The 23,215-nt window shown below is 48.3% G+C and overlaps 1 protein-coding gene across 4 annotated transcripts in view; it reads right to left on the reverse strand.

Annotated features, from left to right (window-relative positions):
• RAPGEF1 (Rap guanine nucleotide exchange factor 1) overlaps positions 1–23,215 on the reverse strand; it is a 45,515-nt gene that overhangs the window by 2,376 nt on the left and 19,924 nt on the right. The window contains exons 7-21 of one of the 4 annotated variants that reach the window (XM_040405926.1): positions 22,707–22,830; positions 21,478–21,661; positions 20,277–20,750; positions 17,788–17,990; positions 17,025–17,183; positions 13,078–13,170; positions 10,936–11,021; positions 9,734–9,866; positions 9,576–9,651; positions 2,996–3,080; positions 2,710–2,802; positions 2,388–2,576; positions 463–547; positions 286–380; positions 120–198 (exon numbers count right to left, since the gene is read on the reverse strand). In XM_040405926.1, coding sequence (XP_040261860.1) covers positions 120–198; positions 286–380; positions 463–547; positions 2,388–2,576; positions 2,710–2,802; positions 2,996–3,080; positions 9,576–9,651; positions 9,734–9,866; positions 10,936–11,021; positions 13,078–13,170; positions 17,025–17,183; positions 17,788–17,990; positions 20,277–20,750; positions 21,478–21,661; positions 22,707–22,830 — 2,158 coding nt within the window. The remainder of the gene's footprint in view (positions 1–119; positions 199–285; positions 381–462; positions 548–2,387; positions 2,577–2,709; positions 2,803–2,995; positions 3,081–9,575; positions 9,652–9,733; positions 9,867–10,935; positions 11,022–13,077; positions 13,171–17,024; positions 17,184–17,787; positions 17,991–20,276; positions 20,751–21,477; positions 21,662–22,706; positions 22,831–23,215) is intronic. The other 3 variants (XM_040405928.1, XM_040405927.1, XM_040405929.1) reach the window with 3 other exon arrangements.

Consider the following 23,215-nt stretch of genomic DNA (forward strand, 5'->3'; position numbering starts at 1 on the left):
ACCTGTCCGGACGGAGGGTCTGTTACAATTACAGTCTGGACAATCCTCTGTATAAAGCATAAACAGCCGAGAAGCCGCGCCGCTTCCATCCGGTGTGAGCGCGCCCGTACGTTACTTACTTTCATAATTTTGATGAATTTTAGCAGCAGCCTCTCGCGGTCCTGCGCCTTCTCCTGCAGCATGATGATGGATCGCACCCTGGGGAGGAGGAGGAAGGTGGGGGGTGATCATTGGTATATTTCACTACACTTCTCTGCACAGCGTCCGCCCCTCCGCATCTCTTACCAATACGACATGTTGTTGAAATGCTCCGTGAACTGGGTCAGGTTTGGACTCTTCTCCTCATTTTGTTCTTTTGCCCAAAGGAGAACCTCCGGAATCTGTGACGGGTGAGAGGTTAGCGTGTAACAGGGTGCGGCGACTATCGGCAGCTCGTAGACCGCCCCGCGCCTCTGCCCTTACCTCGATTTTATAGAAGAGCTCTGCGTCCAGAAGCGTCAGCTGCTCCGCAACTTCATGACTGTGGAAATCGTGCAGCGTTCCCGGCCTGGAATAAGAAGCGAGAAGTCCGGGTCTGAGGCGGAGCACGACTACAGCTGCCGCGCTCCATTTACACCGCGCCTTCCTTGTGCTAGGCTTTATATTTAGCAAAATCGGAACCTTCAGTCTGAATCTACCCTAAAGTGAATGATCTCCTCGTGCTGAGCAGACAACGGTGCTTGTAGGTTAACCCTTCAATGACTAGGCCACCTATACACATTATGGAACACGTGCAGTTCTTCAGCGCAGATTCCCTTACGGAAAAACCGCAGTATATTGCGGTACCAGCAAAGCGTAAGGGATTACACAAATCTCATGTAGATTCTTTCCACGCAGAAATTGACCCGCCGTGCAGATATCTAAATAATTGGCGTGTCAATTATGTTTGGGGTTTTAGCCGTAGATTTTACCCATTTAAATAGAAGGGCGAGATCTGCAGCAAAACCGGATCGAATACCGCAATTAGACATTATGGTATTTGGTGCGGATGTGTGACCAGGGACTTCTTTTTTTTATGATTTAGCTCAAATGCTTTAAAAACTGTTGTTACTTTTTATTTTTTTATTTGTTGGACTACAAAAATCATTTTATGTGACACACAGGGCTTTATAATATTTTTTTGGTTTTATTTAGGGGGAAACGGAAAAAAATTATCCTTTTGACACCAAAATAAATTATAATTAGTTCCCTATTTTGTGTCGGTTGTTTTCCTCTATAATATGTAAAGTTTCAAGTTAATGGGGCGATAATGGCAGGGAGTTTGGTTGGTGCGGGTGCCTTTTCTTTTATGCATTTTATAATTTTTTTTAAATATATTTCTGCTACATTTGTCCCCTAGGAGGTAAAAAAAAAAAGACCTTTGGGGACAATGACACTTTTTTTTTTTTATCTGTATTTTATTTATTTTTTGCTTTAATTCCTTTATTACTTTCATATATTTTTGCCACATAATATGTACCCCAAAGGGTCACAAAAAGACCATTGGGGGACACTGAATGTTTTTTTATTTGTATTTTGATATATATATATATATATATATTTTTTTGCCACATAATTTCCCCCAATAAGTCACTGAAAGACAGATTTTTATTTTTTATTTTGCACAATTTCCTGTACTGTAACTGGAGCATCACAGGGGCCCATGCTGCTATGGGGGCTGTGTACAAGGCAGGGCTGCTCAGGTCTACTGACCCTGCAGCTCTGCACTCCATCAGGTGGTCGCCGGGTCCAGACAGTGCCGATTGAGTGTTAGCACCTATCTGAGGGGTAGACGGAAGCCCTGAAAACTGCTTCTCCTCGGGTCCCCCGCTGTCACTGACCACCGGGGACCTGACCTGCTAGGGTTCAGGAGCTGTAATCCAGTGCGACGCTCCAGGAACGGTCAGCTGTGCTTCTGGGGGCTCTGCGGGCTGTGCACCCGTGATGTAGAGTAACCAAGCAGCACCACAGTATGACAGGTGGATTCCTGACTACCACAAAAGACCATAAAGTTACAGGACTGGAAGAACATGGCCGCCTTCTTCTAGAAGCAGCGCCATACCTGCCTGTAGATTGTGTTTGGTGTGTCAGCTCAGCACTATTGACTCTATGGAGCTGCAACACAAGCATATATACAACCCCTTTAAGCTGAAATCAATGGTCACAGCTGAGCGCTAATGGATGACAGCTGCAGTGTAAAGCATAAAGACATAAAAGGAACTTAATCCTCTGATAAGACATGGGTAGATTTCATACTACCGCACATGTCAATAGACAATGCAGCTATACCGGAGGCACTGACGTCGTGGAGGACACGGTAAAGATTAGTGGACCATGACCTGCAGACTTTGGGGGGGGGACTCTCATACCTTGCAGCCACTCCCCGGGCAGCCAGCGGCCTCAGAGCAGAGTTGCAATGGCTTTGCATTCTCTTGTTGTCCACCTTCTCTAGGATGTTCTTCCGCAGCACCCGGGCCAGGCTGAGCTCCCCTTTACAAACCAGTCGGAAGACCAGCTCCATCAGCAGCTTCAGGATTTCATCTGTCAGTTCCACCAAGCTGGAGGAAGAAAGATGGCGGAATAAACCCCAAGGGAGAGGAAGACCTCGGGGTTCAATCCTCGTAGCATGGAAAGGTCTGCAACTTTCTAATACACGTTGCATGGAGAGGACACTTAGGGTTGGTCACTTACCACAGCTCGTCCACCACTCTCACCAGCACAAAGAAGGTGTTTTTGCTCACTCGCTTCTTGAACGTGTCCTGGAAGTGACAGAACCTCTCATATGTGACAAGGGTTAAAGAAATAAAGAGCTGACAGAAGACGTATAGACACTTTGGGAGTTGTAGTCCTTTAAGAGCTTCTGTTCATATTGGAGCCGTGACAGATCCCAATGACTTATACTGGGGTCCGCCAGGTTTCCAGTACATGACCAGAGCTGCATTGTGTGTATGGGAGGTAATGACACTGGGAAGGATATCTATACTGGAGTTTCTGGATCAGCTCCTCTGGTGAGATGAACGTCCGGTAGGTGGTAAGGAAAGCCTCGCAGTACAGAACCAGATCTGTGGGGGAGAGAAGGACAATCCTCAATAGAACAAATAGGAAGAGGGGTACTGAACCCCAAAACAGAGCATGACAGAGTAAACAGTGGTCCTACACCCCCAACACTTCACGTGTCTCCATGTCATTCATCTAGAAAGCAACTATCTGGAGAAGCATTTCATTAAAATGCATTACACTAGTGATCCAGAGTTACATCCTGTATTATACTCCAGAGCTGCACTCACTATTCTGCTGGTGCAGTCACTGTGTACATACATTACTTATCTTGTACTGATCCTGAGTTACATCCTGTATTATACTCCAGAGCTGCACTCACTATTCTGCTGGTGCAGTCACTGTGTACATACATTACTTATCCTGTACTGATCCTGAGTTACATCCTGTATTATACTCCAGAGCTGCACTCACTATTCTGCTGGTGCAGTCACTGTGTACATACATTACTTATCCTGTACTGATCCTGAGTTACATCCTGTATTATACTCCAGAGCTGCACTCACTATTCTGCTGGTGCAGTCACTGTGTACATACATTACTTATCCTGTACTGATCCTGAGTTACATCCTGTATTATACTCCAGAGCTGCACTCACTATTCTGCTGGTGCAGTCACTGTGTACATACATTACTTATCCTGTACTGATCCTGAGTTACATCCTGTATTATACTCCAGAGCTGCACTCACTATTCTGCTGGTGCAGTCACTGTGTACATACATTACTTATCCTGTACTGATCCTGAGTTACATCCTGTATTATACTCCAGAGCTGCACTCACTATTCTGCTGGTGCAGTCACTGTGTACATACATTACTTATCCTGTACTGATCCTGAGTTACATCCTGTATTATACTCCAGAGCTGCACTCACTATTCTGCTGGTGGAGTCACTGTGTACATACATTACTTATCCTGTACTGATCCTGAGTTACATCCTGTATTATACTCCAGAGCTGCACTCACTATTCTGCTGGTGCAGTCACTGTGTACATGCATTACATTACTTATACTGTACTGATCCTCAGTTACATCCTGTATTATACTCCAGAGCTGCACTCACTATTCTGCTGGTGCAGTCACTGTGTACATACATTACTTATCCTGTACTGATCCTGAGTTACATCCTGTATTATACTCCAGAGCTGCACTCACTATTCTGCTGGTGCAGTCACTGTGTACATACATTACTTATCCTGTACTGATCCTGAGTTACATCCTGTATTATACTCCAGAGATGCACTCACTATTCTGCTGGTGCAGTCACTGTGTACATACATTACTTATCCTGTACTGATCCTGAGTTACATCCTGTATTATACTCCAGAGCTGCACTCACTATTCTGCTGGTGCAGTCACTGTGTACATACATTACTTATCCCGTACTGATCCTGAGTTACATCCTGTATTATACTCCAGAGCTGCACTCACTATTCTGCTGGTGCAGTCACTGTGTACATACATTACTTATCCTGTACTGATCCTGAGTTACATCCTGTATTATACTCCAGAGCTGCACTCACTATTCTGCTGGTGCAGTCACTGTATACATACATTACTTATCCTGTACTGATCCTGAGTTACATCCTGTATTATACCCCAGAGCTGCACTCACTATTCTGCTGGTGCAGTCACTGTGTACATGCATTACATTACTTATCCTGTACTGATCCTGAGTTAAATCCTGTATTATACTCCAGAGCTGCACTCACTATTCTGCTGGTGCAGTCACTGTGTACATACATTACTTATCCTGTACTGATCCCCAGTTACATCCTGTATTATACTCCAGAGCTGCACTCACTATTCTGCTGGTGTAGTCAGTGTACATACAGTGCCTTGCAAAAGTATTCACCCCCTTGACTCTTTGTATTTTGTTACATTACAGCCTCACGTTCAATGTTTTGTTTATCTGACTTATGTGATGGATCAGAACACAATAGTCTAAGTTGATGAAGTGAAATGAGAAAAATATATAAATAAAATTGCCCTGTGCGTATGTATTCACCCCCTTTGTTAGGAAGCCCATAAAAAGCTCTGGTGCAACCAATTACCTTCAGAAGTCACATGATTAGTGAGATGATGTCACCTGTGTGCAATCTAAGTGTCACATGACCTGTCATTACATATACACACCAGAGGCTGCGGGTCCTAAGCAAGAGGCATCACTAACCAAACCAAGTTTGAACCAGGCCTTAGGTTATAAAGAAATATCCCAATCTTTGCTGATCCCCAGGAGCTCCATCAAATCTATCATAACCAAATGGAAAGCACATGGCACAACAGCAAACCTGCCAGGAGACGGCCGCCCACCAAAACTGACGGAGCGGGCAAGGAGGGCATTAATCAGAGAGGCAGCACAGAGACCTGAGGTGACCCTGGAGGAGCCGCAGAGTCCACAGCAGAGACTGGAGGATCTGTACAGAGGACGACAATAAGACGTACGCTCCATAGAGTTGGGCTTTATGGCAGAGCGGCCAGAAGAAGCCATTACTGTCAGCTAGAAACAATAAGGCACGATGTGAGGGAAAAGGCCTGTGGGAGACCCCAACATGTATGGAGGAAGGGGCTCTGGTCTGAGGAGACCCCAAAATGTATGGAGGACGGGGCTCCGGTCTGAGGAGACCCCAAAATGTATGGAGGACGGGGCTCCGGTCTGAGGAGACCCCAACATGTATGGAGGAAGGGGCTCCGGTCTGAGGAGACCCCAACATGTATGGAGGAAGGGGCTCCGGTCTGAGGAGACCCCAACATGTATGGAGGACGGGGCTCCGGTCTGAGGAGACCCCAACATGTATGGAGGAAGGGGCTCCGGTCTGAGGAGACCCCAACATGTATGGAGGACGGGGCTCCGGTCTGAGGAGACCCCAACATGTATGGAGGACGGGGCTCCGGTCTGAGGAGACCCCAACATGTATGGAGGAAGGGGCTCCGGTCTGAGGAGACCCCAAAATGTATGGAGGACGGGGCTCCGGTCTGAGGAGACCCCAAAATGTATGGAGGAAGGGGCTCCGGTCTGAGGAGACCCCAACATGTATGGAGGAAGGGGCTCTGGTCTGAGGAGACCCCAAAATGTATGGAGGACGGGGCTCCGGTCTGAGGAGACCCCAACATGTATGGAGGAAGGGGCTCCGGTCTGAGGAGACCCCAACATGTATGGAGGACGGGGCTCTGGTCTGAGGAGACCCCAACATGTATGGAGGAAGGGGCTCCGGTCTGAGGAGACCCCAACATGTATGGAGGAAGGGGCTCCGGTCTGAGGAGACCCCAACATGTATGGAGGAAGGGGCTCCGGTCTGAGGAGACCCCAACATGTATGGAGGAAGGGGCTCCGGTCTGAGGAGACCCCAAAATGTATGGAGGAAGGGGCTCTGGTCTGAGGAGACCCCAACATGTATGGAGGAAGGGGCTCCGGTCTGAGGAGACTAACATTGGACTTTTCAGCCATCAAAGAAAACGCTATGTCTGGAGCAAACCCAACACATCACAGAACACCATCCCCACAGTGAGACCTGGTGGTGGCTGCATCATACTGGGGGGACTGGGAAACTGGTCAGAGGGTAGGGAGAGATGGATGGGGCTAAATACAGGGATATTCTTTTTTTCAAATCATATCATTTTTATTGTTAATAATAAATCAGATCAAAAGTAATAAATCACAAGCGGTAGAAGCGATAGATATTATCAAAAGAGTTCCCCTTATAAATATATTAACAATTCCATTACAATTATCGTAAACCATTACAAATGCATTATACATTTATTCCACCCCCCCTCCCCCACACAGCCACCCCCAACCATAAGTACTACCTACCCCCCTTCCCCCCACCCCAGCATTAGTAGAACAGACAGTAATTATCTAGAAAGACCAACAGTCCCCGACCAAAGACTCCACAATTCATCAGACTTATGAGGACACCCTCGTTTCAAGAATCCCGCTTTCTCAGACATCAACATAGTGTTAACTTTACTACGAAATTCCTCCATCCTTGGGGGGGAGACGATTGAATCCAATGAAGAGCATCACGTTCCCTGGCTCCATATAATGACCTCCCTAGTGCTGTCCTACCTCATCTACACCAACATCCATAGAACCCACGACACAAGCTTTAGGTTCACGAGGAATTCTTATTGAGAAGAACCAATTTCCAGAACATTCGTCCAAAACTCATCCAACCTTGGACAGAACCACAACATATGTATTAAAGCTGCTGGATCCGTAGGACATCTCGGACATGTAGCGTCCGCTCCGACACCAATTCGTGGTACAAACACTGGGGTTTTGTAAACCGTGTATAATAAACATTTGCGATAGTTTACCACGATGTCGGTTCTGCCTCTACGATGTCCTCCCATTGTTCCTTGGTTACCTCTCCAATATCTACATCCCAGGCTTTCATTCTGGAGAGTGGATGTGAATCCAGAAATGTATCTAGAAGCATTTGATATCGTAGTGTGGATATCACTCCCCATTCAATGTAAAGCAGCATCTCTCAGGCCCCAGTATTTCCAGTTTTAGACAGTTGTATGCATGTCGTATTATAACACTTCCATTATATTATTGAAGCACCCCTTTATCTAATAAGTTACACATTCTATTTACTCCTTTATTTTCCCAAATGTGAAACCCCTTCAAGGTTAAAACCTCAGGAAGCATATGATTGTTCCATAGGGGAGTATATTCAGTAAAACCTGTGATGCCCCTCAATTGTTAAGCTTTTTCCCATAAATACGGGGATATCCTTGAGCAGAACCTGCCCCACTCTGTGCGTGATCTGAGGCCAGGACGGAGGAAATGACCCCAAACACACGGCTAAAGCACCACTTAAGGGGTTAAAGGGGAGACATGTAAATGTGTGGGAATGGCCGAGTCACAGCCCAGATCTCAATCCAATAGAAGATCTGTGGTCAGACGTAAAGATCGCTGTTCACAAGCGCAAACATCCGACCTGAAGGAGCCGGAGCCGTTCTGCAAGGAGGAACGGGCAACAATGCCAGCGGTCAGATGTGGCGACTGCTCATAGAGACTTATCCAAAGTGACCTGGAGCTGTGATTGCTGCAGAAGGGGCTCCACAGAGTACGGACTGTAGGGGGGTGAATAGTTCTGCACATTGACTGTTTCTGGTATTTTGTCCTATTTGTTGTTTGCTTCACAATAAAAAATAAAAAAACAAAAAATAAAACATCTTCAAAGTTGTCGGCATGTTCTGTAAATTACATGATGCAAATCCTCAAACAATCCATTAAGGGCTCTTTCACACTTGCGTTCTTGTCTTCCGGCATAGAGTTCCGTCGTCGGGGCTCTATGCCGGAAGAATCCTGATCAGGATTATCCCAATGCATTCTGAATGGAGAGAAATCCGTTCAGGATGCATCAGGATGTCTTCAGTTCCGGAACGGAACGTTTGTTGGCCGGAGAAAATACTGCAGCATGCTGCGCTTTTTGCTCCGGCCAAAAATCCGGAACACTTGCCGCAAGGCCGGATCCGGAATTAATGCCCATTGGAAGGCATTGATCCGGATCCGGCCTTAAGCTAAAACGTCATTTCGCTAAAGTCCTGGCAGCCATGGTAAAGTGTAGTGGGGAGCGGGGGAGCAGTATACTTACCGTCCGTGCGGCTCCCCGGGCGCTCCAGAGTGACGTCAGGGCGCCCCAAGCGCATGGATCACGTCATCCATACGCATGGGGCGCTCTGACCTCATTCTGGAGCGCCCCGGGAGCCGCACGGACAGTAAGCATACTGCTCCCCCGCTCCTACTATGGCAACCAGGACTTTAATAGCGTCCTGGGTGCCATAGTAACACTGAACGGCTCCGTCTTCAAATGCTTTCAGTACACTTGCGTTTTTCCGGATCCGGAGTGTAATTCCGGCAAATGGAGTACACGCCGGATCCGGACAACGCAAGTGTGAAAGAGCCCTTATTCCAGGTTGTGAGGCACCAAAATATGAAAAAAAAAGTCAAGCGGGGTGAATACTTTTGAAAGGCACTGTATGTCCTGTATTATACTCCAGAGCTGCACTCACTATTCTGCTGGTGGAGTCACTGTATACACATATTACAAGCAGAATAGTGAGTACAGCTCTGGAGTATAATACAGGATGTAACTCAGGATCAGTACAGGATAAGTAATGTATGTACACAGTGACTGCACCAGCAGAATAGTGAGTGCAGCTCTGGAGTATAATACAGGATGTAACTCAGGATCAGTACAGGATAAGTAATGTCTGTACACAGTGACTGCACCAGCAGAATAGTGAGTGCAGCTCTGGAGTATAATACAGGATGTAACTCAGGATCAGTACAGGATAAGTAATGTATGTACACAGTGACTGCACCAGCAGAATAGTGAGTGCAGCTGTGGAGTATAATACAGGATCAGTAGGGGATATAAAGAATGTAACCCCCCGAGCCCCCTGTGGTCACCAGTCAGTGGTGTTTGGGGTCTTCTCGTTCTGTTATTCTAGGTCTGTGCTGGAGACATTTAACGACTTCTCACCTTTGCGGTCTGTCTCGGTGGCATGTACAAGCAGGATGTCCCCTGAGCCGCCCCTCACATCTGGGCCATCGTCACCCTGCAAAATAGATGAAAGCGCGCAGTGTAACCAATGTCAATCCCGCCTGCGCTCGCCGCTCCGCTGCCGCTATAACATTTACCTCTTGTTTCAGAGTGAGCCTTGACATGATCTCATTGTGATCGACCAGGGAAAGCTCGTCCGTCTCCTCACTTTCTTCCTCCTCTTCTTCCTCCTCCTCCTCTGGATCGAGTCCCTCTGTGCAATTTGGTGGCCTGGCATAAAAAAAGTCACATCTCTCTATAGAAACCATAAAGCTAAATTTTTCACTTTTCTCATGATCTCCGCTTACTTCACTGAATAGGAACATACTTGCTTACATCTGGTGGCTGGCAACCCATCTGTGCCCAATATGTATCACAGCTGGGGGTTTGTTACAGTTCTACCCAAGAGATAATCATCTGTGGATTCCAGACTCATAAGTTTTCCCTGCACTGACACATTGTAACAAACTATTAGGACAAAGGAGAGATTTGTGCTGCCCTGTAGAGCTCTTTAAGGTTTCTTGCACTTGTGTTGGTTGATATTTTGGGAGGTGTTCACAGTTTTAGCTTTTCTTTGTTGCACCCGGATAATACGTGACATTCAGAGCTCACATCTCTGACGCTCTAATGGCCTCCTCGGCTGTCTTTCTACGAGCAGGGACTCATTAAGGAGCCATAATTAGGAGGCGACACTGAGAAATAACAGTAATTATATCTGACGCTGCTCAGTGCACGGCGGTGATGAAGGCGGTACCGTCATGGCGGATCGGTAGATTAAAGCTTTCTAGACCTTCCATGGACACCGAAGCACTTACCATCCCCCATTACCCCAGTAACCTGTCTGCAGTGGTTTACAGCTTCTGGATGAAAAGAAAGTTTTTTTTCCCACCACTGAATGCAAGCAGAGATCTTGAAAACTGTTAAGAATTCTTAGAAAGTTGCAGAACTTTTCCTTGTACAAAGTGATTTCCTACCCACTGGACAAGAGATAACTGATCTGTGGAAGTCTGACTACTGGGGCCCCTCAATTCCCCACAGCGCGGGGCCCGTACCCCAGTCCAAATGGAGTGGAAGGGGAGCATGTGCTTGGAGATGCAGGTCGCATGCTAGACCTGCCGCTACTTCAGGAAGCGGGGACGAGATCCGCGCTTTCAGGGACGGAGGGGTCCCAGCGGTTGTACCTAAACCGATCAGTTCTCCAGTGCATGGGGAATGACTTTGTTCCTGGAATACACCTTTAAGCCTTATGCACATAAAACTGCAATATTCCTTTAAGAAATGCCAAGTCTGCCGCAGGTACCTTTCGGTGGTCTCGTGGCTCTCGCTGCCCGGCACACAGGGCTGTGATGAGGCTCTTTGGTGTCCGTCTCCAGGCAAAGGCGAATCCTGCAGAGGAAGAAGATGATGTCTGTGAATTAGGGGAGTCGCACCCTGAACCCTACAGACAGGACGGAGACATGGAGAACCCCACCAGCCTCATCAGGCGTGCATCCTTACACAGTACCAGACGACATGTGGGCCAACTCCGACACAGTCATACCTAACATTACAGAATCTCTGCCCCCCCCCCCACCCCTGCAGACTACAGGCTGCTGCTTATGATGGACTGTTCTCCGCCAATAGACTGCAGGCGGACATAAAACCGTTCAGGTCTGTCAATGGTTGGAGGGGGTCTCCAGTCATTGCAAAACTAAAGTTCCGAGCGCGCCATGAGAGCTGCATGCTGGGAGTTGTAGTTTTGCGAAAGCTGGAGAACCCCACAATGGAAGTCTAAGCAGTGATTACAATCGCCCCCCCCCCCCCCCTCCAAATGACTGCCCACTTGGTAGCAGAAGCCATTGCCTGTACTTTGATGCTTTATACATCAGACCCCCGCCCCCAAAAAATTAAACAGCGACGTGTATATGTATGCATGTATAAGCGTCACGCTCTGCTGCACAAGCGCGTTGGAAGCCCCCGGTTATCAGGAGCGGTGAGCGGGGACGTAGATCTGCACACACAAGCACAATCACAGTTTGCAAGCAGTTACGGATGATGGGAGTGGAACCGGACACAACAGCCACATCCAGTCAGGTGAAGATGCAACAAAGCTCGGTTACCTCTGCGCAGCCCCCCCAGAACAGAATCAGTGATGGAACACCCATCCCTAGAGCCCCCCCACGTGGCCCTCATAGCAGCCACGGCATTACGGGTCTTATAATGCACCTGTTGCCGTTTTCTGCACTGAACTCATCCTACACAAGGATGACACTGAGGCACGAGGCGCTATTTCGGTGGTTAATAGCTGCGCCCTCCAAGCGGCAGTGTTAATTCTTGAAGGAGCATTCCACTTGAGGATGAAATTAGCGGCCGTTGGATAATTGCCCGCAGCTGGAGCTATAGATCATCAGTATTCCTGGAAAGGAGCCTATTATTATCTCCGGTGGGGGCGTCTGACACCCGAGGCGTCCTTGCAGGGAGGCGGCGCTCATCGTCTTAAGTGAAGTGAACGTAATCCAACTGGATGGATGAGATGCCACCGGCCGGTTGCTATGGGATACTGTGTAATTCCATTGCACTGGATACAACTGTATCTGAGTGGTAACCGGGAGCAACAGCAAGGAGAAGATACATTCATCAATGTCATAGGAGGGGTTGTTTCTCAAATTATGGCTGCTGGAAGTCCAAATTCACAATGGTAGCGTGACGTGTGAATAAAGCCCTAATGTCAATGTATGAACCTGATGACATCACCGGGTTTCTGTCCAGTTCATCATCTACATCAGTGATCCCCAACCTCGGGCTGTCCAGCTGCTGCAGAACTGCGATTCTAACCGTGCCTTGGACAGCAAAATGCTGGGAGCTGTAGTTCAGCAACAGCTGGAGATCCAGATCTAAAGCAATGTCCTCACATAGACAAAGCCAATTAGTCAGGTCAGGTAGGATGTAGGCAATGACCTGGTGGGCGAGTGGTATCATGCAGCAGGACCTGTATAAAGGGGGGGTAATTACAGCATCGGACATAAGGGCAAGGGGCTGACCGGGTGGGGGGCAGCTGGCTATGCCCTCGACTCTGCACAGACATTTCTGCACATCATCATGTTTTTGTGCCGCCAAAAAATAATATAAAAAATAATATAAATATATATATATAAAAAAAAAACTAACGAGATGAAAGAAGGTAATATCGTAATTTGGAGACAATGGTGTAAGTATATATATGGGTATAGTAATGCACACAAATGTTAATTTTAGTCAGTGCATGGGTGTCTTCTAACCCTGTAGTTGGAGGTTAGTGTGGGGTTAAGGCTGGTAGCTGGGGAGGGTCATGCGGTGCACGGATGTGGCGCAGCAAGGAGGTCAGAGGGGCATGCGTTGTAAAATACTGAGCATGCGGCGGTCTGGCTTGACCTGTGACGCCCCCATTCTGCCCCTTTCACCCCAGGCTGCGTCTTTTACTTACACCATCACAGGACAAGGGGACTCCGTTGCTTTGACCAGGAGAATACAGGTTGACGTATTCCCCATCTCCCGGCTCCTCACTTGCATTTTCATTCTACGGTGGGAAGAGGGAATGTTCGGCAAGTGTCTCTATAGGTTTACTGAATGTGGGGGGTTTTAATGACCAATTCTGCCAGACAAGGAACGGGAAAGGTCAACTGCACCCAAATGAATGCCCAAGACCACCTATAACACCCTTTTAGAAAATTACCTAAATAGTCTGGTGCAGTCACTGTGTACATACATTACATTAATTATCCTGTACTGATCCTGAGTTACATCCTGTATTATACTCCAGAGCTGCACTCACTGTTCTGCTGGTGCAGTCACTGTGTACATACATTAATTATCCTGTACTGATCCTGAGTTACATCCTGTATTATACTCCAGAGCTGCACTCACTATTCTGCTGGTGCAGTCACTGTGTACATACATTAATTATCCTGTACTGATCCTGAGTTACATCCTGTATTATACTCCAGAGCTGCACTCACTATTCTGCTGGTGCAGTCACTGTGTACACACATTACGTATCCTGTACTGATCCTGAGTTACATCCTGTATTATACTCCAGAGCTGCACTCACTATTCTGCTGGTGCAGTCACTGTGTACATACATTACGTATCCTGTACTCATCCTGAGTTACATCCTGTATTATACCCCAGAGCTGCACTCACTATTCTGCTGGTATAGTCACTGTGTACATACATTACTTATCCTGTACTCATCCTGAGTTACATCCTGTATTATACCCCAGAGCTGCACTCACTATTCTGCTGGTGCAGTCACTGTGTACATACATTACTTGTCCTGTACTGATCCTGAGTTATATCCTGTATTATACTCCAGAGCTGCACTCACTATTCTGCTGGTGCAGTCACTGTGTACATACATTACTGATCCTGTACTGATCCTGGGTTACATCCTGTATTATACTCCAGAGCTGCACTCACTATTCTGCTGGTGCAGTCACTGTGTACATACATTACTTATCCTGTACTGATCCTGGGTTACATCCTGTATTATACTCCAGAGCTGCACTCACTATTCTGCTGGTGCAGTCACTGTGTACATACATTACTTATCCTGTACTGATCCTCAGTTACATCCTGTATTATACTCCAGAGCTGCACTCACTATTCTGCTGGTGCAGTCACTGTGTACATACATTACTTATCCTGTACTGATCCTGGGTTACATCCTGTATTATACCCCAGAGCTGCACTCACTATTCTGCTGGTGCAGTCACAGTGTACATACATTACTTATCCTGTACTGATCCTGAGTTACATCCTGTATTATACTCCAGAGCTGCACTCACTATTCTGCTGGTGCAGTCACTGTGTACATACATTACTTATCCTGTACTGATCCTGAGTTACATCCTGTATTATACTCCAGAGCTGCACTCACTATTCTGCTGGTGCGGTCACTGTGTACATACATTACTTATCCTGTACTGATCCTGAGTTACATCCTGTATTATACTCCAGAGCTGCACTCACTATTCTGCTGGTGCAGTCACTGTGCACATACATTACATTACTTATCCTGTACTGATCCAGAGTTATATCCTGTATTATACTCCAGAGCTGCACTCACTATTCTGCTGGTGCAGTCACTGTGTACATACATCACTTATCCTGTCCTGATCCTGAGTTATATCCTGTATTATACTCCAGAGCTGCACTCACTATTCTGCTGGTGCAGTCACTGTGTACATATATTACTTATTCTGTACTGATCCTCAGTTACATCCTGTATTATACCCCAGAGCTGCACTCACTATTCTGCTGGTTGTCATTGGAAACAATCAGCAAGCTTGTGGACACTTTCTTACCAGTCTAACCAAGCTCAGATGCCAGCACAGGTATTGCTATAACCTCCCTTCACTGCCACGTTGGCGGAGATGCCCAGAATAAAATAAAACTAAGTGAAGATAATAAGAAAGCTGGTGCGAATGGACTCGTTAATCGTCTTCTCTCATTAAGTCATCGCCGGAGGGAACTGGACTATATCCGCCCCCACGCTGTCGCATTTTGAGCCACATCCTCCAGTGCAGTGTGACGGGATATACATCCGCGGAGCCTGTACACCATCATCTGTATCTTTCTGGATAAGAGGGCAGAACTATGCCTATGACGAGCAGCAGCAGGCTGACGAGAGACCCCCGTCACAGGGGCACCGTGCTCTGGCTGCCCCCGCCTGGTGTGATGCTGATGGACCCTATTACATGAGAGCAATGAGCCGGCTGGGCACAGACAGACAGAGAATGGCGATGAAAACAGCAGCGGAGACACGGCACAGGGGCGATGAGAGGGGGTCACGGACAGAAGCAGGTGCGCCATTCACAAATGCCCCCCAACACAAGAAGCCGTCCAGCCGAGCCCCCTCCCGTTCTCACCGCTGATGTCTGCAGAGAGCTGGAGAAAGGAGGCTCAAAAGCAAGGCAGGCAGGAGGGGTCCCGCAGGAGCTGCTGCCACCCTGAGAGGAGGGTAAGGGAGGGTAGAGAGGAGCTGGGGGTGGGGGCAACTGGTCTGGGAGGACCGGGGAGAAGCGGGAAGAATAAAAGATGGCAGGGTTCAGCAGGGGAGGGGCAGGACTGTGGGGGGCAAAATCCTGGGAGTAGGAACGGAAAACAGATTTGTACTGGGGAGGGGGGAGGGGGTGTTAAAGGGGAACAAGGGAGAAAGAAACAGAGAAGGTAAAAAGAAAAGCAGATTAGTGTAAAAGCAGGTTTAGTATCCGAGCCTCCCGCCATACCAGGTCACATCCCACAGCACGTCTCCCGCCCAGAACTGCAGCTGCATCCCCCTCCTCCCTGCCTACCATTTATTTAAGGGACCAGGAAGTTTGTGAAACTTTCCACAGAGCTGAAGGACCCAGCGGTGTCACTTATTTCAATGCTTTGCAAGACTCGATTATCCCAATGCCTGGATGCAGGCGGTGGCCGCAGGGTCACAGTGAGGAGCAGGGCCACTGCCCACCACCTGTGAGGTTATCAGAGGTAAGTGCTGCCATGTTATTCCTGTGCCCTGTGAAGACTTTCTATCCCGCCCCGGGCTTTTCCTGTGCCCCCCCCAATCCTTCCCTTCACACGCCGCCTCCTCCTTTCCTCCGCTCCTTCCTTCCTCAGATTCTTGCATGCCGCAGTCTGCCTCTGGAATCCCAGCTATGCGCTCTCACAGCAGGAAGCCGGTATGCGGTCGCACCCCCTCCTCTCCCTGCACTAATCTCCTTCCCATATGGTCCACATGGCAACTCGGCTGTGCCCACTGGGGGCGCCCTACCACCACAACAGTCTCCTGGGGTACGAAAGTCGAGCCGGGTTATTTTTTACCAGGGGGGAGGGGGGGGAGGGGGTGGAAGAGGATACAGGTGAGAGTCCGGGGGGCTGAAGGCTGCGGCCCCGGAACCTCTTACAGTTCACAATCTCACGTTTTCCCATCATGGCGTGCATCACAATCTAGGATGGGCGCACATTAACCCCTCAAGTTCTGCTTGCTGTCAGTGAATAGGAAACAGAACACGTACAGCTCATGCAGGCACATGGCTCTGATACATTATAACAAGCCACTAGATGTAAACAGTGTTTCTATTCACCGAGAGAAAGCAGAAACTTGGACATTGGAGTCTTTTGGAAAGCCGCAGAATTGTTCATTATGCACGGATTTCGTTTTATTTGCAGCAAAAAGGGTTTTCTAAGAGGCGCTCCCTGCAGAACAGAGCGGGAGACCGACCATACCATAGGCCTGGGGGCGTCACCCGCTGCGCGCCGGCACGTGTCGGTGCTCCGAGGGGTCATCACACTCTTATACACAGGATCTACTGACGACGACACAAATCTCACTCACGCGCTACTTCTCGCATTCCACACCAGAGATGAGGCAATGAAGCCGACACTCACCGAAGGCACAGGGAAAGAGCCGTGGCGGCTCAGAAAGCAGTTAGAGACGGACAGACTGATGCCCTGAGGGTGGCTGCCGTCCTCAGGTGCGAAGACCCCTTTGGTTGGCTGTGCACAGTACGAGACAGAGGAGAAGGAAGAAGCAGCAAAGGAGGCCTGCTGGAAGAATGACATACACAGAGAGGGCAGGTGGAAGGAAAAAGAGAGCGCACACACATAGCAGACCCCCAGACAGCCGCCCAGTTATAATGTATGTGGGGGTGGGACGGACAGCGAGATTGTATCCAGATGGTGGCGCCCGTCTTTGTAGGGGATTTAACGACCAAGGTTCCCCATGTATACTGGAGGCTCAATGAAGGGGGACCAGGCTACTTGCAGGTGAGACTACCCGACAACACCTTTACCAGCCCCTCACTGACGTTGGGTATGGGTCAAATCAATTGCAGTGTATGATGAAAGGGTCTTATTTGCAATGTCCTATCAAGAGATTTTGAGGCGACGGGCCATAATTGGGACCCTGTCTGCATCTCCGGGGTCTCGCTCTGGGGAAACGTCTGCTGAAATCAGTACACATCCCCTGAACATTAAAAAAATGTAAACGATTAACGTCAAAAATTCTCTTTTTCGTCCCCCGCCCCCCACCCGTCTGATGCTTTCAATAAAAAAAATTAAAATAAACCTGCAGGTCCCTGAGGTGGTGACGCGGTGAAGCCCCGGGCGCCCTGTTGGTGCACCATCCCCTGTGTACAGTGTGTATTCTTACCAGCTGTCTCTGTTTAGGGGGAAGGGCGGGTGGCGGGGCCCGCTCGACGCCCGTGTCCGGGCCGCTGAATGAATCGTTAAAGCCGTAGACCTCACGTAGGTGCTTATTCTTCTGCTGATAGATGTGCTCGTTCTGAGGCGTCTGATAGAAAACGGACGGCTGCGGCTCGGAGTAATCCTCCACGAAGCGCATGTACGTCATCACTGGGAGAAGAAGAGACTGGTGTGAATGGTAAAAAGGGTTAAACTCCCTAAGATATTATAAACTTCTTGTGCTACCACCAGACATCAAAGTGACAGGAGGAGCCGAGGCATCCTAAAGGGGGCCCCACCTGGGTGAACTTACCCTCTAACCTTACGCTGCACTGCCCTATGACCTCCGATTATACGACACCAGTATAAATTACTGGAAGTCCCAGTTGTACTGGGTGGGTAGCACGCCCCTCCATTGGAACGTTCACTGTGCATCGTGCCAGTCATTGTGACACCTACAATGCCCAGCTCTAAGTGACAGAGGAGAGGAAGGAACCGGCAGCGGAGGGAGAGAAGCTGCAGGTTCAGGTCTCCCTTCCTTTACAAGTAGACGGGAAGGAGACGTGGCTCGGGGGCGCAAGAGACGCAATGAGGGCAACGGCCAAAGACGAAGCATCCCCACATTTTCTATGATTATTTAAACTAGGGCTGAAACAATTACACAAATCAATCAATCAAGTAATTCGACACAAAAAAATCTGATGCAAATCTTTTGCATCAAGGATTAGTTTGCACCACGTGACCACAGAGCGCGAGTAAGGCACTTGCTATTACTCACGCTCCATGGTCTCCCGCCGGCCGGCACCGCGCTGTCCTCCTGGATGTACACATCGTCAGGTTGTAATGCACGTAAGACCGCACTGCGACCTGACACTGCGTGACGTGAAGAGGAGGATGGAAGAGCGGCGGCGCCCCCTACAGGAAAGGTAAGTATTTGATTTCACTGGCGCTGAGGCTGGGCACTGATGGCACTGGGTAAGGAACTGAGGGTGCTGAGGAGTAAAGGCAATGGGGAAGACAGAGAAAGGATGACTGTAGGATAGGAGAATACAGTCTATTGCCCCTTGTTATCAGCCATTTCAGGGGAGAGGATGACTGTAGGACAGGAGAATACAGTCTATTGCCCCCTGTTATCAGCCATTTCAGGGGAGAGGATGACTGTAGGACAGGAGAATACAGTCTATTGCCCCTTGTTATCAGCCATTTCAGGGGAGAGGATGACTGTAGGACAGGAGAATACAGTCTATTGCCCCCTGTTATCAGCCATTTCAGGGGAGAGGATGACTGTAGGACAGGAGAATACAGTCTATTGCCCCCTGTTATCAGCCATTTCAGGGGAGAGGATGACTGTAGGACAGGAGAATACAGTCTATTGCCCCCTGTTATCAGCCATTTCAGAGGAGAGGATGACTGTAGGACAGGAGAATACAGTCTATTGCCCCCTGTTATCAGCCATTTCAGAGGAGAGGATGACTGTAGGACAGGAGAATACAGTCTATTGCCCCCTGTTATCAGCCATTTCAGGGGAGAGGATGACTGTAGGACAGGAGAATACAGTCTATTGCTCCCTGTTATCAGCCATTTCAGGGGAGAGGATGACTGTAGGACAGGAGAATACAGTCTATTGCTCCCTGTTATCAGCCATTTCAGGGGAGAGGATGACTAGGACAGGAGAATACAGTCTATTGCCCCCTGTTATCAGCCATTTCAGGGGAGAGGATGACTGTAGGACAGGAGAATACAGTCTATTGCCCCCTGTTATCAGCCATTTCAGGGGAGAGGATGACTGTAGGACAGGAGAATACAGTCTATTGCTCCCTGTTATCAGCCATTTCAGGGGGAGGATGACTGTAGGACAGGAGAATACAGTCTATTGCCCCCTGTTATCAGCCATTTCAGGGGAGAGGATGACTGTAGGACAGGAGAATACAGTCTATTGCTCCCTGTTATCAGACATTTCAGGGGAGAGGATGACTGTAGGACAGGAGAATACAGTCTATTGCCCCCTGTTATCAGCCATTTCAGGGGAGAGGATGACTGTAGGACAGGAGAATACAGTCTATTGCTCCCTGTTATCAGACATTTCAGGGGAGAGGATGACTGTAGGACAGGAGGATACAGTCTATTGCCCCCTGTTATCAGCCATTTCAGGGGAGAGGATGACTGTAGGACAGGAGAATACAGTCTATTGCCCTCTGTTATCAGCCATTTCAGGGGAGAGGATGACTGTAGGACAGGAGAATACAGTCTATTGCTCCCTGTTATCAGCCATTTCAGGGGAGAGGATGACTGTAGGACAGGAGAATACAGTCTATTGCCTCCTGTTATCAGCCATTTCAGGGGGGAGGATGACTGTAGGACAGGAGAATACAGTCTATTGCCTCCTGTTATCAGCCATTTCAGGGGAGAGGATGACTGTAGGACAGGAGAATACAGTCTATACGTGATGCCACTTACTGTGCTTGTTCTTCTTCTCCGGTAGAGGTGGTGGTTTCTCTGGAATATCGTCGCCCTCCACTGCTCCAAAGTCCGCCAGGAACTCCACCTGTGAGGGGTTTCCAGCCTGGAAAGGGGAAACAGCAGCAAAAGGAGTAGAAGAAGGAGGGGGCAGCAGCAGGTCGTCCTCGGAGATGTTGTCATACTGGGAGGGGTGGCGCTCGTAGCAGACACGGGAGCCTTCAAAGGTTTGGGAGACGGCACTTCTGCGTTTCTTCTCAGGTAGCGCAGGCGGGGTTTCTATGACTGAGGGGTGGGAGGTTTCAGAGTTCTGGGGGGTTCCAGGAGGCAAGTGAAAGTTTTGTCCATGAAAAGGGGAACCAGACTCTCCGAGGGATTCGGGAAGTGGACTGAGGACTCCGGTTCCTTGGCCCAGCACTTGGTCGGCACTGGACAGGTCCTGCTGCAGGAACTCGTAATCCGGGTCATAGTTATCTGTATGGGAACAAGGGGAAAAAATATCAGCACCGATGACTGCAAGCTCTTCAGACAAGGCCAGATCTACAGGGATTTGTAATTCAGCTTCATATCAATTTCTGGGAAAGCTGGGTGACAACCAATGGCCCCCACTGCAGGACGGATGATACGACTACATGGTTAGAAAGATTTGCCATTAAGGACTAAGGAAGCTGGGCGCCCCCCACCCCCACAGGTCTTGCTTCTTATCAGTGGTTTTCTTAAGAAATGACGCTCAGTTGTTAAACGTGTCACGTCGCGCAGCGGTCGATGGACTCTCAGCTGAGAAAACCACAGACAGGAAACTCCTGCCAAGCACAACGCGATCACTTCCCGCTCCGACAAAGAGGCCAGGTGTGAAAACGTCCCAACATCGCGCTTCTTTCTTATGGGATTGGAGACTTCTCCTCATTTAACAAATGCTAATAAACTGAAGCGACCGGCTGGAGGGTTAAGTCTGCACACAGTGTATGACCGCCATGCTGTACACACCTTCTCATCTCTAGCATTCAAGAAAGAACTGATGTGAAGGCGGACTCCTTTTAACTCTAGTCACACTATATTTAAGGACCCCACAGATGGTGGGGAGGGGTCAAAGGTGACACTTCTGTCAGTCAGAGCATAAACCACAACAAAGGAAACTGCTGGATAACGCGCATTACACTGACGGTCTGCGGCTGACAAATGGCGCCATTTCCCATCTTACCTAGTGTCTCACAGCTGGTATTTCGGGAGCACTGCCCACTGTCCCTATCAAGAGAGGAGAGCTGCTCATCGGATTTACTAAGCTTTCCTATACTGCTACATGGTGAAAGGCGCGGGGACTCTCCCCCATAGGACTGGCTGCCCCCGGATAATCGTCGGTGAGCGTAACAATTCACTTCAAAATCCTTCAGAAAAAAAGAGAAACATGGGGTTAAATGGTACATTAAAGCAGGAAGGCTATACATTATATACAGATATCACCGATCCTGAGTTACATCCTGTATTATACTCCAGAGCTGCACTCACTATTCTGCTGGTGGAGTCACTGTGTACATACATTACTTATCCTGTACTGATCCTGAGTTACATCCTGTATTATACTCCAGAGCTGCACTCACTATTCTGCTGGTGCAGTCACTTTGTACATATATTACTTATCCTGTACTGATCCTGAGTTACGTCCTGTATTATACTCCAGAGCTGCACTCACTATTCTGCTGGTGGAGTCACTGTGTACATACATTACTTATCCTGTACTGATCCTGAGTTACATCCTGTATTATACTCCAGAGCTGTACTCACTAATCTGCTGGTGGAGTCACTGTGTACATACATTACTTATCCTGTACTGATCCTGAGTTACATCCTGTATTATACTCCAGAGCTGCACTCACTATTCTGCTGGTGCAGTCACTGTGTACATACATTACTTATCCTGTACTGATCCTGAGTTACATCCTGTATTATACTCCAGAGCTGCACTCACTATTCTGCTGGTGCATTCACTGTGTACATACATTACTTATCCTGTACTGACCCCGAGTTACATCCTGTATTATACTCCAGAGCTGCACTCACTATTCTGCTGGTGCAGTCACTGTGTACATACATTACTTATCCTGTACTGATCCTGAGTTACATCCTGTATTATACTCCAGAGCTGCACTCACTATTCCCAGGCCTCTAAACTAAAGTATCCCAGCATTCCTTGCTTGTGTGGGGTCTGCCCAGAACTTGCTCTGGTAAATTTACACTCTGGGAAGTGCAGCTCTCCACAATCTTCTGATGAGGGAAATCCTAACTGCCATCTGCATTATATAAGGTAAACTATGTTAGATGGCTGTATGTCCACAAGCTTGCTGACTGTTTCCACTAACAACCAGCAGAAATAAGAAAACAAAAGTGATTCTTACAATTTCATATTTCCATGATCTTGCTTTCCCCTCTTACCTGGGGACTGGTGCCAAGGGGTATACTAGAGCCACTGGTAGCTCGGCTCATAGGTGCTACAACAGCCACTCGAGTGGGAGAAGGCGCAGATTGTCTTTTCTTTGGAGGTAAAGCAGGAGGCGGACTGTAAGGAGAAAAGTCACACAGTGTGTCACCATTTAATCTCACACACCAGGAATGAGGAGATTAATGAGGAGCAGTGCCCCTGGGGCCCTACACTGTGTAATATTGCAGCCTGATGCCCAAATAAAATGTAATGACCAGGCGGATGTGGTCTCATAATAACCCTCCAGAGGAGAAGCAGCAAGGTACTTAAACCACTGCAATGACAAATCTGTCTGTCTGTAGTCACCACTAGGGGGAGCTCACTGCATACAGATTATACATCCACCACTAGAGGGAGCTCACTACACACAGGATTATACAGCCACCACTAGAGGGAGCTCACTACATACAGATTATACAGTCACCACTAGAGGGAGCTCACTACATACAGATTATACAGCCAC

Source organism: Bufo bufo, chromosome 8, assembly GCF_905171765.1.
Source record: "Bufo bufo chromosome 8, aBufBuf1.1, whole genome shotgun sequence".
NCBI lineage: Eukaryota > Metazoa > Chordata > Amphibia > Anura > Bufonidae > Bufo > Bufo bufo.